This window comes from Henckelia pumila, unplaced genomic scaffold (assembly GCF_033568475.1).
Source record: "Henckelia pumila isolate YLH828 unplaced genomic scaffold, ASM3356847v2 CTG_461:::fragment_3, whole genome shotgun sequence".
In the NCBI taxonomy this organism is placed as follows: Eukaryota; Viridiplantae; Streptophyta; class Magnoliopsida; order Lamiales; family Gesneriaceae; genus Henckelia; species Henckelia pumila.
Window position 1 is genome coordinate 15,345,257 of NW_027331831.1, and position 14,942 is coordinate 15,360,198.

At 38.4% G+C, this 14,942-nt stretch overlaps 1 protein-coding gene across 1 annotated transcript; it reads left to right on the forward strand.

Annotated features, from left to right (window-relative positions):
- The first annotated feature begins 6,455 nt into the window (after window positions 1–6,455).
- On the forward strand, window positions 6,456–14,619 carry LOC140872054 (uncharacterized). Its single transcript, XM_073274787.1, has 8 exons — window positions 6,456–6,596; window positions 7,403–7,463; window positions 7,877–8,235; window positions 8,317–8,394; window positions 8,542–8,581; window positions 8,685–8,936; window positions 13,879–14,379; window positions 14,561–14,619. Exons 1-8 carry the CDS (start codon window positions 6,456–6,458, stop codon window positions 14,617–14,619), a joined length of 1,491 nt encoding a protein of 496 aa, XP_073130888.1.
- The last annotated feature ends 323 nt before the right edge of the window (window positions 14,620–14,942 follow it).

Sequence of the window (14,942 nt, forward strand, 5' to 3'; positions counted from 1 at the left end):
CACCTTACCGTATGACACCAATTGAATTGAAAGAACTGAAAGAGCAGCTTGAAGATCTGTTAGCCAAAGGTTATATCAGACCGAGTGTTTCTCCTTGGGGCGCTCCGGTTTTATTTGTCAGAAAGAAAGATGGATTGATGAGATTATGTATTGACTACCGGCAATTTAATAAATCAACGGTAAAGAATCGATATCCTTTACCTCGTATAGATGATTTATTTGATCAATTGCAGGGTTCGTCAGTATATTTGAAGATTGATTTACGATCTGGTTATCATCAATTGAGGGTAAGAGACGAAGATATCCCTAAGACTGCATTTAGAACCAGGTATGACCATTATGAATTTATAGTCATGCCTTTTGCTCTAACAAATGCACCAACAGTATTTATGAGATTGATGAATAGAGTATTTCAAAAGTATCTAGATGACTTCGTGATCATATTTATCGATGATATTTTGATATACTCTAAGAATTTGTGTGATCATACTGACCACTTGAAAACAGTTTTGAAGACGTTAAGAGAGGAGAAACTGTATGCTAAGCTATCCAAATGTGAGTTTTGGTTGAAACAAGTGGTATTTCTGGGTCATATTATTTCAGGAGATGGTATTTCTGTTGATCCAAGTAAGGTTGAAGCTGTGATCAGTTGGCAGAGACCGACATCTGTGCCGGAAATCAAAAGTTTTATGGGTTTAGCAGGATATTATCGTCGATTTATCCGAGACTTCTCATCTATTGCAAAGCCTATTACACAGCTTACACAGAAGAATGCACCGTTTGTGTGGTGTGAAGCGTGTGAAACTAGTTTTCTAGAGCTGAATAAAAGATTGACTACAGCACCGGTCTTGACAATCCCTTCAGGTACTGGTGATTTTGTTGTTTATTGCAATGTTTCTCACCGAGGTTTGGGATGTGTTTTAATGCAGAAAGGACACGTTGTCGCTTATGCCTCACGCAACTGAAACCACATGAAGTAAGATATCCAATTCATGATCTTGAATTGGCAGCTATCGTCTTTGCATTGAAAATCTGGCGACATTATTTATATGGTGAGAAATTCGAAATTTTTTCTGATCACAAGAGTTTGAAGTATCTGTTTTCACAATCTGAGCTGAACATGAGACAAAGAAGATGGCTCGATTTATTGAAAGATTTCGATTGTGAAATCAAATATTATCCAGGGAAATCAAATGCAGCAGCTGATGCCCTAAGTAGGAAGGTATGTGCTTTATCCTTGTCTACTATAGGTGTATCTCATTTGATTTAAGATTGCTGTATTTTTGGATATATATTTGAGACAGATAGAAGACCGATGAGAATTTGTGCTATCAGTGTTGAGCCTGAATTGTTGATTCGAATTAGAGAAGCACAGAAATCTGATTTGAATGTACAGAAGTCGATTGAAATGATCAGATCAGGACATCAGTATGAGTATAAGGTTAGTGATGATGATATTCTTTATGTGACTAACCGAATTGTTGTTCCCGATCTTTCTAATTTGAGACAGAATATTTTGAAAGAAGCCCATTGTAGTCGATTCAGTATTCAACCTGGAGGCAGAAAAATGTGCAACGATTTGAAAATTCAGTACTGGTGGAAATAAATGAAGTCTGATGTGACTGAATTTGTATCAAAATGTCTGAATTGCCAACAGGTGAAGGCTGAGAGGAAAAAACCAGATGGCTTATGATAAGTGTATTTTATACACTTAATTTTATATATGATTTTAATTGTTAAATATTTGTTTCGAGCAAATTTATGCCTGAATTTTGTTGTTTTTGTGTTTGTAGGAGACTATGAAGATTTATTTGGAAAAGATGAAGAAAATGAGAATTTGTGAAGAGAAAAGAGAAAATAAAAGAGAAAGAAGAAAAGAAACGATCAGACAAAGAAGAAAAGGAACAGTGATGGGCTTTTTTTATTTGGGCCTTTGTTAGCGCTTCTCATTAGCGCCTTCACAAGTGCAATCGCGCTATGTTTCTGTGAGAATTGAGAATTTAAGTCAGTAGCCTATGCGCGCTCGCTTGAATTCTGAGGCGGCCGCGCGTCGCAATTTCTGAAGTCGCGAGATTATTTACTCGGGAAGGAAACTTTTATATTTTATGGGCTTTTGAGTGGGCTTTTCCATGCCGATATAAAAGGGATTTTTGTCAGAGAGAAGAGGAGGCGGCCACACTTACACAATACATCAGAGAACGTGAGATTTTGGAGAGGAGTTTTGGAGCTTTAACTTGAAGAACAAAGACGGAGATCGATAGACCGGACACGGCATCGACGACGGATTTGTTTTTTTTATCTTTTATTTATTTAATTCTGAATATTTTTGGATTTATGAATTATTTTTTTATTCAGAATTCAGTTATGAACTAATTTTTTAGAGTCTAGAGGTCGAATGGAACCTGGTGTAGACACTTTCATGAATTTTTGATTTTATTGAATTGAGTTTCTTCTAGATTAATTGTTTTTTTCTAGAATTGATTGTCTTTTCAATTATCTGATCAATAATTGATTTGTTATATTTATTTGAAATCTGGCACTCGGAAGAGGAGATTTTGAATAGGACCAATAGAAAATCCACTGTTAATTATTTATATTGCTCGGGAGAGTGTATAATTTTAACAGAGCTTTAAAGAGAACATTGTTTTGAATTGATCAATGCAAGTAGATTCTTAATAGGGATATTGGAATTGAATTGTAGTTGATATATTTTATTCGGCACTCGGGAGAGGGAATAATACACTTAAGTGTTCTTGGCTATTAATTATCTGAAATTCATGAAGATTAATTAATTATGATTGACTGTTGTTGAAACCAGGTGAAATCTATACCTCTAGACCATTTTTCTCTGATTGATATTCAGTTGAAAGTTGTGTGCGTGCTTTTAAATCATCTGATTATTTTATTTTATGCAAAATTCTCAAAGTTTGATTTTCTAGATAAAGTTTGGACTATTCTAATTACAAGCACTAAATATTTTCATTTTACTCCCTGTGGGATCGATATCTGATTTAATCACTATATTAAAACTTGACACTCGTACGCTTGCGATGAATTTTCACAACATCTTATTACAGAGTTTATCTATTCCTGAATGGAAATGGGACCACATTTCCATGGACTTTGTGACGAAATTGCCACGATCATCCCGAGGATGTGTTGCTATTTGGGTGATCATTGACAGACTAACGAAATCTGTGTGTTTTATTCCCTACCGAATGACATATCATCATGATCAAATGACAGATCTCTATATTCGAGAAGTGGTAAGACTGCACGGTGTGCCAAAGTTGATTGTATCTGATCGAGATCCTAGATTTACTTCGCACTTTTGGCATAGCCTACAGGAAGCTCTAAGTACGCGTTTACATTTGAGTACCGCTTATCATCCTCAAACCGTCGGACAATTTAAACGAACTATTCAGACTCTTGAGGATATGCTTAGTGCTGTAATACTTGATTTTGTTACTACATGGCAAGATTCAATACCACTTGTGGAATTCTCTTATAACAACAGTTATCAAACGAGTATAGAGATGGCTCTATTCGAAGCATTGTATGGAAAGAAGTGTCGATCGCCATTGTATGGACCAGATATGATTAGACAAATGACTGAGAAAGTAAAGTTGATTCAGCAGAGAATGAGAACAGCGCAGCACAGACAGACCAGATATGCGAATATCAGACGTCGGCCATTATCTTTTGAACAGGGAGATAGAGTGTTCTTGAAGATTTCACCATTCAGGGGCACAGTCAGATTTGGCAAGCGAGGAAAGTTATCTCCGCGATTTATTGGTCCATATGAGATACTCTATAAGATAGGCAATCTTGCTTATCGATTCGCTCTTCCTATATCTTTATCTGGTATACATGATGTATTTCATGTCTCGATGCTTCGAAAGTATCAACCTGACGAATCTCATATCTTGCAACCTGATGAAGCTGAGTTGGATGAGACTCTTAGCTATTTTAAACAGCCGATGCAGATAATTGATCGAAAGGAAAAGCAACTCCGAACGAAGACCATTCCATTGGTGAAGATTCAATGGAGTCGGCATGAAGTTGAAGAAGCGACATGGGAAGTTGAAGAAGACATAAGGCAGAGATTTCCCTACCTATTCCACTAAAGTGAGTTCTTATTCAATATTATGTTATTCTTTATTCTTATGAGTATACCGACTGCATATCTATATTGTTTATGAATTCAAGGACGAACTCATGTCTTAGTGGGGGAGAAATGTAAGGCCCGGGATTATTTAATTTAATCCAAATTTATTTAATTTTAATCCGAGTATATTTAATTTGGGAATATTTAGAGTTTCGATTTAAATTCTAATATTCTTAAATTATTTAGGATTGAAATTGAATTAAAATAAGGGCCGAGGACCGAATTGCAAATACTGAAGAATTGAGGGGCTAAATTGCAATTATCTGAATACATATCCGATTTTAATATTATGTATCAGCATGTATACATGTGAAGGATATAGGCATTCAGAAAAATTGAAAAGAGGAGCCGAGATCTTTTCTTTTTCTTTGAAATTCCGATTTTCAAATCGCCGTAACTTTTGATTCGATCGTCTGATTTCGATTTCGAAAATTGTTCTGAAATCCTTGCAATGAGGGCTTCGATCTAATGTAAGTTTCTCATCATTTTGGAATGTTTTGAATATTGAAATTTGATAAAGATCAGAATTTGATTGTATGGTCATGTTCTTGAACGTTTCTACTTCGTATAGTCGAAACCGGTGTGAAGATTGATTATTGAATGAACTTGTTATGATTTCCAGCATGCATATCGAGAGTTATAGCAGCTGATTGTGTCTGATATGCTGGTTTATGAGATTATCTTTCTGATGTATCACGTTTATGAGGTGGAAAATGATTACGATATTTCGTCGGTTACCGATTTTCAATCGCTACGTTATTGGGTTATGTTTTGAGACTGCTTTGATAGTCGATGATTGAGCTGAGACGTTCGTAGAGATGTTGTTGACGTTTTAGTATTTTTATTCTTCAATTTTAGACTAGTTTTGAAGGCTAACGACTAAATAACTTGAATTTGAACCGAAGAAGAAGAAGTCGAGGTTGAAGTTAGTTTGATTGAAGATATATAGATGTTTTTGAATCGATTTTGAAATGATAGAGTTGAATGAAGTTTGATATGAATGTTTTGATATTATGTTTCAAATTTGAAGCATTCAAAGCCAAGAAAACCAGAAGGTATAAGACGACATTGCGAGTCAGGGATTTGAAACTCGAGAATGACGCTTCTTGAGTTGTCCCGCCAAAATAACAAACTTGTTTATTGTTTTGATTTGATTTTGATGTTGTTGATCCATCTCAGGTAGTGGATCTTTGAGTCTGAGTCGATATAATTACGATATGATATGATATTGAATTGATTCTATGTCAAGGTCTGAGGCGACCTTATTTTCGAGTCAAGAATGGCTACGATAGATTGATATCCATGTCAAGATCGTTTACGAATCTTGATGGCAACAACTTTAAATGAATCAATTCTTATTCGATATATGCATTATTTTAATCTATTCTCGAGTCGATATGTTTAGAGTTGATATGATTTATTTAACGCTTTATATGTCGATTATACTGAGATTGTATTCTCAGCGGAGTTTATCCGGTTGCTTTGTTTTGTATGTGTGCATGGCAACAGAGGGGGCAGGAGCTGGTCAAATACGACATTGACAGCTTGGGAGAGAGTTTAGAAAGTGAGGACTCGGGTTGTAGCTGATGTTATATGTTTTAGACAACAACAAACATGTTAGAAAACTTTGGTTGTTGTAGTTTGAAATACATTTGCGATACTTGTGAAGAATTTGGTTGTTTATCACTTCCAAACGTCTCGTCTGATGTAAGAATTGCATGCAGCTATGCTTGAAACCTTGGTATATGTATATATGCATGTTTGGGAAGTATTCAACCATGTTTTGTATTGTTTTGAGTTGATTTGGATTGAATGTTCATGCTTTGACAGCAAACAAAGTTCTTCAGATTTTTGAAGCAGAGGAGCCCGCTCGATCGCATGAATTCGCGGGATCGAGCGCGGCCTTGAAATTGCAAAATAGAACTTTGAGATTTTTGGCACGCTCGATCGCGCATACTCATAGGATCGAGCGCGGCCTGTAAATTTCAAATACAGAGAATTGAAACTTTGAGCTCGCTCGATCGTGTGAGTACGTGGGATCGAGCGCAGCCTGAGAATTTTAAAACTCGAGAATTGAGCTTTTGGGCTCGCTCGATCGGATGAGTTTATCCGATCGAGCGAGAGGATGAATTTTTTTAAAATTTTTTTGACTCTTGGTTTAATTATTATTTTATTGTTTTATTAATTATTAATTGCTCTAAGATGAGATTATCAACCCTAGGTCCCCACAAAGTAGGACCGAAACCCTTGTTGGGAGGAGAGAATCCTGAGGAAGCGAGAAAACTGGATGGCCAGGATTGAAAGTGCTTTTCAAGCTTTCGAGTGTATTGAAGAGCAGAAGATGGAAGTTCTAGAGTTTTTTCTAGATGGACGTGCACGTTTATGGTGGGATGCCAAGGCAGCTCAGACGCGTACTGAGAGAGGACGGGTGACTTGGGAGGATTTCCGTCAGCATTTTTAGAAATTATATTTTCCTCCAGATGTCCGTCAGCCACGATCGATGGAGTTGCTGACACTGAGGCAGGGATCTATGACTTTTGATGAGTATCAGCAGCGATTCATTGATCTGTTACCTTACAGTCCCCATATCAATGAGAGTGATGCGTCCAAGTATGATATCTTTTTGCAAGGCTTGAATCAGGATATTTATTCACAGGTTGTTGTCTGTGCTGATCCGACCGACATCTTATGAGACTCTGGTTAATCGATGCCATCAAGTGCAGAACAACAATAGGCGGGCACTGTTGATGATGCCAGGACAACCTAGTGGATCTCTTGGGCCTAGGGCTCAATCTGTTGTACAGTCTGGTGCTACGTCTTCTTCTACTACTACTTCATCTGGATCTCGTGGTTAACGAGGTATGTTACGGTTTGGAATGAATAAGAAGAAAGATGAATTTTGCAGTCACTGTGGTAGGAAGCATTCTGCAGCTTCTTGTCGGAGGCTTCTGGTGCATGTTATCTTTGCGGTGAGCAAAGAAATCTGCGGAGAGATTGTCCTCAGCGTATGGGAGCTGCGAGTGGATCGGGATCACAGATGGGATCTCATGCTTCTACTCATCCACGTCAGCAGCCAGCACCACCTAGTACTTCTAGTTTCCGTCCGCACACGCAGGGGCAGGTGTATGCTCTGTCTCAGGATCAGGCTACTGAGTGAAGCGATCGCATGTTGGCGGGTATCTTTCTGTTATGTGGTATTCCCGTTGTCATTTTTATCTACGGCCACTTATTCAGGGGCAAATCTTTGTACTTAACCAGGAGCAGGCGGAGGCTGAAAGTGATCGGATGATTGCAGGTACCTGTAGTTTATGTGTTTTCCTGCGTATGTCTTAATTGATACTGGTGTGTCACACTCATTCATCTCAACACGTTTTGCTAAGAGGTATAGATTACCGTTTGTTCCTTTAGACGTGTTGTTAGTGGTTTATTCTTCGATCGGTATCAAGGTTTTAGCTAAACGTCTAGTGGATGGTTGCCTTTTGGATTTTGAGGGGTGCCAGCTTAGTGCTAACCTAATGATCCTAGCTATGGATGATTTTGACTGCATTATTGGAATTGATCTTCTGACTAACTATAGAGCTATAGTTGATTGATTTTCGCGGTTTGTTCAGTTTCGCCCTGAGGATGGATAGGCATGGTACTTCTATGGTGAGGGAGCGCGACCCCCGATGCTAGTGGTTTCTGATATGAAAGCCCGACATGTTATAGAGTCTAGCGGGGAAGGCTACCTTATCTACGCCATCAATGCATCCTTGGAGGGACCAGACATCCAGGAGATACCCGTAGTCCGTGAGTTTCCCGATGTGTTTCCGAAAGAGATTCCAGGTTTACCACCAGTGAGGGAGATCAAGTTTGGCATTGAGTTAATGTCAGAGACAGTGCCCATTTCCAGAGCTCCGTACCGTTTAGCACCTTCAGAGATGCAAGAGTTGCAGAAGCAGCTGCACGATCTTTTTTATAAGGGCTACATTCGGCCGAGTGTTTCACCGTGGGGAGCCCCAGTCTTATTTGTCAAGAAGAAATATGGTTTGATGCGTCTGTGTATAGATTATCGACAGCTTAGCCAGGTGACTGTGAAGAATAAGTATCCTCTTCCGCGGATAGATGATCTTTTTTATCAGTTACAGGGTACTTCCGTTTACTCGAAGATTGATCTGCGGTCGGGATTTCACCAGTTGCGGGTTAGAGAGGAGGATATCTCTAAGACAGTGAGTGTTTCGCACACGGTATGGTCACTACGAGTTCTTGGTGATGCCGTTTGGGTTGAGACTGTTCCAACTGTCTTTATGGATTTGATGAACATGGTTTTTTGCGACTTTTCTGGATAAGTTCGTGGTAGTGTTCATCGACGATATCCTGGTGTATTCTCGCAGTGTTTATGGGCATGCTTTCCATCTCCATACTATTCTTCAGGTTTTGAGAGAGCGACAGTTGTATGCTAAGTAGAACAAGTGTGATTTCTGGATTGACCGAGTTGTTTTTCTTGGTCATGTGATTTCATGAGATGGTGTTTCAGTTGATCCTCGTAAGACGGAAGCCATTTTGAACTGGTCGCGTCCGACGACAGTTTCAGAGATTCGTAGGTTTCTTGGGATGGCAGGCTACTACCAAAGATTCGTGGAAAACTTTTCTCAGATTGCTAAGCCTTTGAAGCAGCTAACGAAGAAAGATGTGTCTTTCGTTTGGACTTCAGAGTGCGAGGATAGTTTTCACGGGTTGCGACGCCGTCTGACTACAGCTCCCGTATTGGCTCTACCATCTGGATCAGGTGGTTTTGTGGTTTATACCAATGCTTCTCTCCAGGGTTTGGGATGTGTGCTGTCACAGAGAGGTCATGTGATTGCCTATGCCTCTAGGAAATTGAAGACACACAAGAAGAACTATCCCGTACACGATTTGCAGCTTGCAGCCATTGCCTTTGCTGTTAAGATACATTACTTGTACGGTGAGAGGTTTGAGATTTTCACTGACCATAAAAGGTTGAAGTATTTGTTCACTCAGGCTGAGTTGAATATGAGGCAGCGAAGATGGATGGATCTTCTGAAAGACTACGATTGTGAGATCAAGTACCATCCAGGCTCTTCCAATACAGTTGCGGATGCTTTTAGCCGCAAAGTGTATGTGAGTTACCTTTGTATCAGCTCAGTTGCACGAGTCGTAGAGGAATGTTTTTCCTTGGGATTCATTTTTTTACACAAGAAGGAACAGTAGGGAGTTCGCGTTTCTTCTGTACTTGCCGAGCCAGCCTTGTATGCTCGTATACGTGAATCTCAGTCCGTTGATACGTAGACGCAGAAGTTAGCCCGATTGGCTCAAGATGGAAATAATTCTGGTTTTAATTTGCAAAATGATGGTGTGACGCCTAAAATCCACTCTACTAAATCGCATGCATTAATTTAATAAATATTAGGATTATTATTTTTTAGGTTTAATTGATTTAAAATCTTTATTTGAATTATGTGCTATTATAATATTTTTATTATTTATTCAAATAATTTTTATTGTACTAATTATTTAATTAATGTTTTTAGTTTTTTAGGTTTATTTATCTAAATGATTTTATTGTGCAATTTAAATTGTTTTAAATATTTTAAAGGTTTAAGCTTGCATACTTAAATTATTTTAATTTTAATTTTTAATAGTTTAGTTTATTCTTTTAAATGATTTTAACTGTTTAGCTTATTTTTTTAAATATTTTTGAGTGTTCAACTTATTTATTTTAAATAGCCTAAGTTTAGTTTTTAGTTATTTTAAATTATTTTAAACTATTTTAAATGTCTAGCTTATTTATTTAAATCTTTTTTAATTGTCCAAATCATTTTAAAGGTTTTTATTTTTGCTTGTGTAATTATTTAAATTACTTTTAAACGATAGTCTAGTTTGTTTAAATTATTTTAATCACTTTGCTTGTTATTTAAATATTTTACTCGTTGTCGTGACATTGAAATATTTAAAGTTTTTAAAGTCTTGGATTTTAAAGCTTGTGTTTTATTTAGTGCAATTTAATTTACGGCCCTAGTTGCTAAATTGGAATAGCACTTTTTAAAATTGTGTAGCACTTTTTTTTCCTAACACCTACACACTCAATTTTAATACATAACCCTAACCCCTAAAATAACACACGCATACACACTGACATTCACGACATTTCTTCCCCATTTTCTCTGACGCACGATTTCTCCCCTTTCTACTCCAACACTCAGCCGTCGGCTCCTCCCTCCTTCAAGATTCTCGCCGCCAGCAGCTCTTCTTCCAGGCGAAGCTCCTCCATGGAAAGCTGGTCGAGCTGGTCCCTTTTCTTGTGAGCTCGATCCCAGCTTGTTGCAGCTCCTATTGCATCGGTCACAACTCAATCGGGCTCCTGTTCTTTTGATTTTTCCTAGCTAGGCAAGAATATGGTTTCCTTCTTGACCGAGTAGAATATTATGTCGTGTGCTAGAGTTGTGATTTTTGCATTTCGTTTCTTCCTTTTCGATTTTTTTTTTGAAACCTCGGTGCCCTATTTTTTTTTGTTTTGTTCGAAAATCTCATTATGTTATTTTGCCTTGTTTACGTTTCAGGAATTATCATATTATGGTTTCTAATTGTGGATTGAATCGAGTTAAGAATTTGAATGGCCATATGTATTTCCTTATTTTTTAGAATAGTCAGTGCCATGCCCTGTCTTCTTGAAGGATTCTCGGCCATAGGGATTGTGAATTGTAGATTTTTAGAAATGTTCACATTATGATTTTGTCGAGGAATTGAATATGTTATAGCTTTAAAATGGTGAATGCATTGATGCCATAAGATTTTCAAAAAATTTCAGAATTTTTCCAGTGTATTCGATTCATGAATGATGTGTTGTTATTTGTATTGCTTGGATGGTGATTAGGGGCTACCATGGGTGAGATTTTAGCTCACATGGTAGTGTTTAGGATGGCTTGAATTTAGGTGGTAAGTTGGAATAGAGGAGCAGTTCGAGTTGGCTAAGGTATGGCTCGGTTTTGATTGTGTCTAGGGGCTACCATCTTGAGTGAAGTGAGCTGGCTTTGGGTGAGTTTATAGGAGCTTAAGATGAGCCTAGGTGTTGGTCTTGATCCTAGTCTAGTAACTTGGAACTTGGGAAGTTTCATAGCTAAGTTTTTGATTAATTACAAGAAGTGGACTTGAGCAGAATTTTGCTAAGTGTTGGGGCTGCCCGGAAACTAATGGTAAAATCAGGGTTGGAATCATGTTTTAGCAAGGGCTCGGGCCTGGTATTGGTTTAGGATGTTGGGATTACTTTGGTGAAAGCGGGAATTAATTCGGTTAAATTTTGGTTGAGTTTGAGATTTTAATCTTGAGCAGAATTTTCATGGGCGTTGGGGCTGTCCGGGAATACGTGATTAATCCAGGGTTAAAGGTGAAATTTCATTAGGGTCTCGGGTCTGGAACTTGTCTTAGATGTTGGGAATATGTCGGTTCAAGCGGAAATCAATTCGGTTATGTCTTGGTTGAGTTCTAGATAGGGGTGTTCATTTGGTCCGAACCGAACCGAACCGAAACCGAAAATCCAAACCGAAAACCGAACCGAATTTAACGGTTCGGTTCGGTTAAAAACCAAAATTTTTTCGATTTTTCGATTCGGTTTTCGGTTTAACCGAATTTATATATTTTTAAATTATTTTATTTATTTTATATTTATTTATTAATAAAAATAAATAAAAATATTAATTAAAATATTAAAAAATAATTAAAAATTCAAAAAAATCAAAAAAATCGGTTTTCGGTTCGGTTCGGTGAACCGACCAAAAAAACCGAATCGAACCGAAAACCGAAAATCCGAAAACCGAATTTCGGTTTCGGCTCGGTTCGGGCGGTTAACCAAACCATGAACACCCCTAGTTTTAGATTTTTGAATGTAAAGGTGCAGAATTCTAGACTTTTAAGCTTGCTGCCCGGGAATGGATTTTTATAAAATGATTGCTTAAGAAATAAATTCCGAGGATGATTTCTCTACTTAGTTCTAAGTGTCATGAAGTCGTGGTTTCAAGCAAAATCCTTTTTGATTAAGAATCGAGCAAGTTACAAATTTTACGGGCAAACCGCTCCAATATGTCTTAAGCGTTAAATTATGGTTTAGTTTCCCATCTTTTGGTTGTCTCCTAAATCACCATCCCGATCATCCATGTGTGAGTCATATGCATGATTATCGATTAACGTTTACATGTATGTCATATTTACATATGCATGCTAAGTCCCATATTCAAGAAGGAAAGAAAATATTTTGAACGAAGTGAGATGATTGTGACTACATTTATGGGTTTCCTTACCTTAGCATGTGTTCGTGTGGGGCTGAGATCATTATGGGTTTCCTTACCTTAGCATGTGTTCGTGTGGGGCCAGAGCTATTCTGGTCTCCCTTACCAATATAGGGCAAGATCGGGTTGGGTTTCATCTCGACCTCCTTGCGGCATTGTGCACTATATCCATGATCATGATCGAAATCACAGAGTCACAATCAAGGATCTAAGTTCACAGTTACAGTTACTGTTACAGATTCAGATACAGTTTATGCAGTTTCATTGATTATAAATGACTTAGCCATGCATATGTTATATTCATGTTCTCTCATTTTAGAAGTACATTTTATTCAAATTAAGGGCACAAAGTATTTTATTATCAAGCTATTTTTAATTTGTGTGTGCTTGTATTTACGTAGTACTCGTTATCCCCCCCCCCTATGTTCTTGCTGAGTCTTTTAGACTCACTACACTCATTGTTTTCAGGTGAGGAGTATTTTCATTGAGACCGAGGGGCAAGAATATCGAGTGGACTGCGTTGCAGGCATGACACATCCCTTTGACCATGCTAGTCTTCCGCAAGAGATTATTTTAGCACTTTAAAGTCTTTCATTTTGTTGATTGGATAAATGATATTGTAAGGATTTATAGACTTATTTGTAGACATGTAAATATGTAGTTGCTTAATCTTTGGTGTTCGAAATGTCGAATCTTTTCTCCTTTTCTCGTTCCTTTATCGGTCTAGTTATTTAGTGTTGTTTTTTGCATTTTAAATTGCTGTCTGTGATAGGCGGGTTTGAATATTTATAGAGGGGTCATGCCAAAAAATTTTGAAAACCCAAATTTTATTTAGTTATTGTTTAGTAGAGGTCAGGGTCGTTCCAGATGGTCTGTTGTGTCTTTTCGGACGTGTGGTGGTTCTTGATGATTCCACACTACGAGATGAGATTCTGTCGCAGGCTCACCGTAGTAGATTTTCTGTACATCCGGGCAGTATGAAAATGTACAAGGATCTACGTACGAGGTTTTGGTGGAAAGAAATGAAGCGCGGTGTTTATCAGTTCGTGTCTCGATGCCTTGTGTGTCAGCAGATCAAGGCAGAGTTTTGACCACCCGGTGGATTGCTTCAGAGTTTAGAGATTCCTGAGTGGAAGTGGGATCATGTGACTATGGACTTTTTCACCCACTTGCCTATGTCTTCTAGGAATTGCGATGCTATTTTGGTTGTTTTTGATCAATTGTCGAAGTCCGTACATTTTCTGCCATATAATCGGGACTTTACGTTCGACAAGATGGCACGTCTGTATGTGCAATAGGTTGTTCGTCTGCATGGAATTCCATTGAGCATCGTCAGTGACCGATATCCAAGGTTTACCTCTAGGTTTTGGGGTAGCTTCTAGCGAGCTCTTGGTACAACGCTGAGTCTCAGTACAACTTATCATCCAGAGACCGACAGACAGAGTGAGAGGACTATTCGTACCCTCGAGGATATGCTTCGAGCTACAGTCATGGATTTTGTACTAGCGTGGCATGATCATTTTGCGTTGGTGGAGTTTGCGTATAATAACAGCTACCATCGCAATATTGGAATGGCACCATTCGAGGCTCTATATGGACGCCGTTGTCGTACGCCTTTGTTTTGGGACGAAGTTGGCGAGCATCAAGTCGAAGGTCCACAAATGATTCAGCAGATGACCGATGCAGTGGAGTTGATGCGTTGTATGATTAAGGCAGCCCAGGATCTACAGGCAAGCTATGTTAACACTCACCGCAGACCGTTGCATTTTGAGGTAAGAGAGCATGTGTTCCTGCGAGTGTCACATTTTCGTAAGGTGATGAAATTTGGACTCAAAGGAAAGTTGTCGTCGAGGTTTATCGGACCTTTCGAGATTCTTGAGAAAGTTAGAGACATGGCTTATCGTTTAGCTTTGCCACCTTATCTTTCAGGTATCTATGATGTGTTCATGTGTCCTTGTTGAAGCAGTACGTGGCGGACGAGTCACACATCTTGCATCCAACCGAGGTTCAATTGGATCAGGACCTATCCTATGTGGAAAGACCTCTCAGGATTCTAGATAGGAAGGACAAGGTGCTTTGCAATAAACGCATACCATTAGTGATGGTGCAGTGGCAATGCAGAGGAACAGAGGAAACGACTTGGGAGCTGGAGAGCCGAATGCGAGCTGAGCATCCAGAGTTGTTTTGATGTTTTGTACTTTCTTTGTAAGAAAGATTTGTACTATGTTCAGTTGTAATAAAGAACACTTGTGTTTATTTCTTTACTTTCCTCAAACTTAAATTTCGAGGAAGAAACTTCTTATGTGGGGAAGAATGTAGTGACTCATACCCAATATAAGGTAATTAAGGGGAGATAATCACAATTAAGAAAGGTGATATCGGAAGCAACGTTCCGAAATTGGACACTTCGATTGAGATCGGATGATCTGATCAGTGTTCGGACGATCCGATCAGTGTTCGGACGATCCGATTGTGACGTCAGGCATGAACTC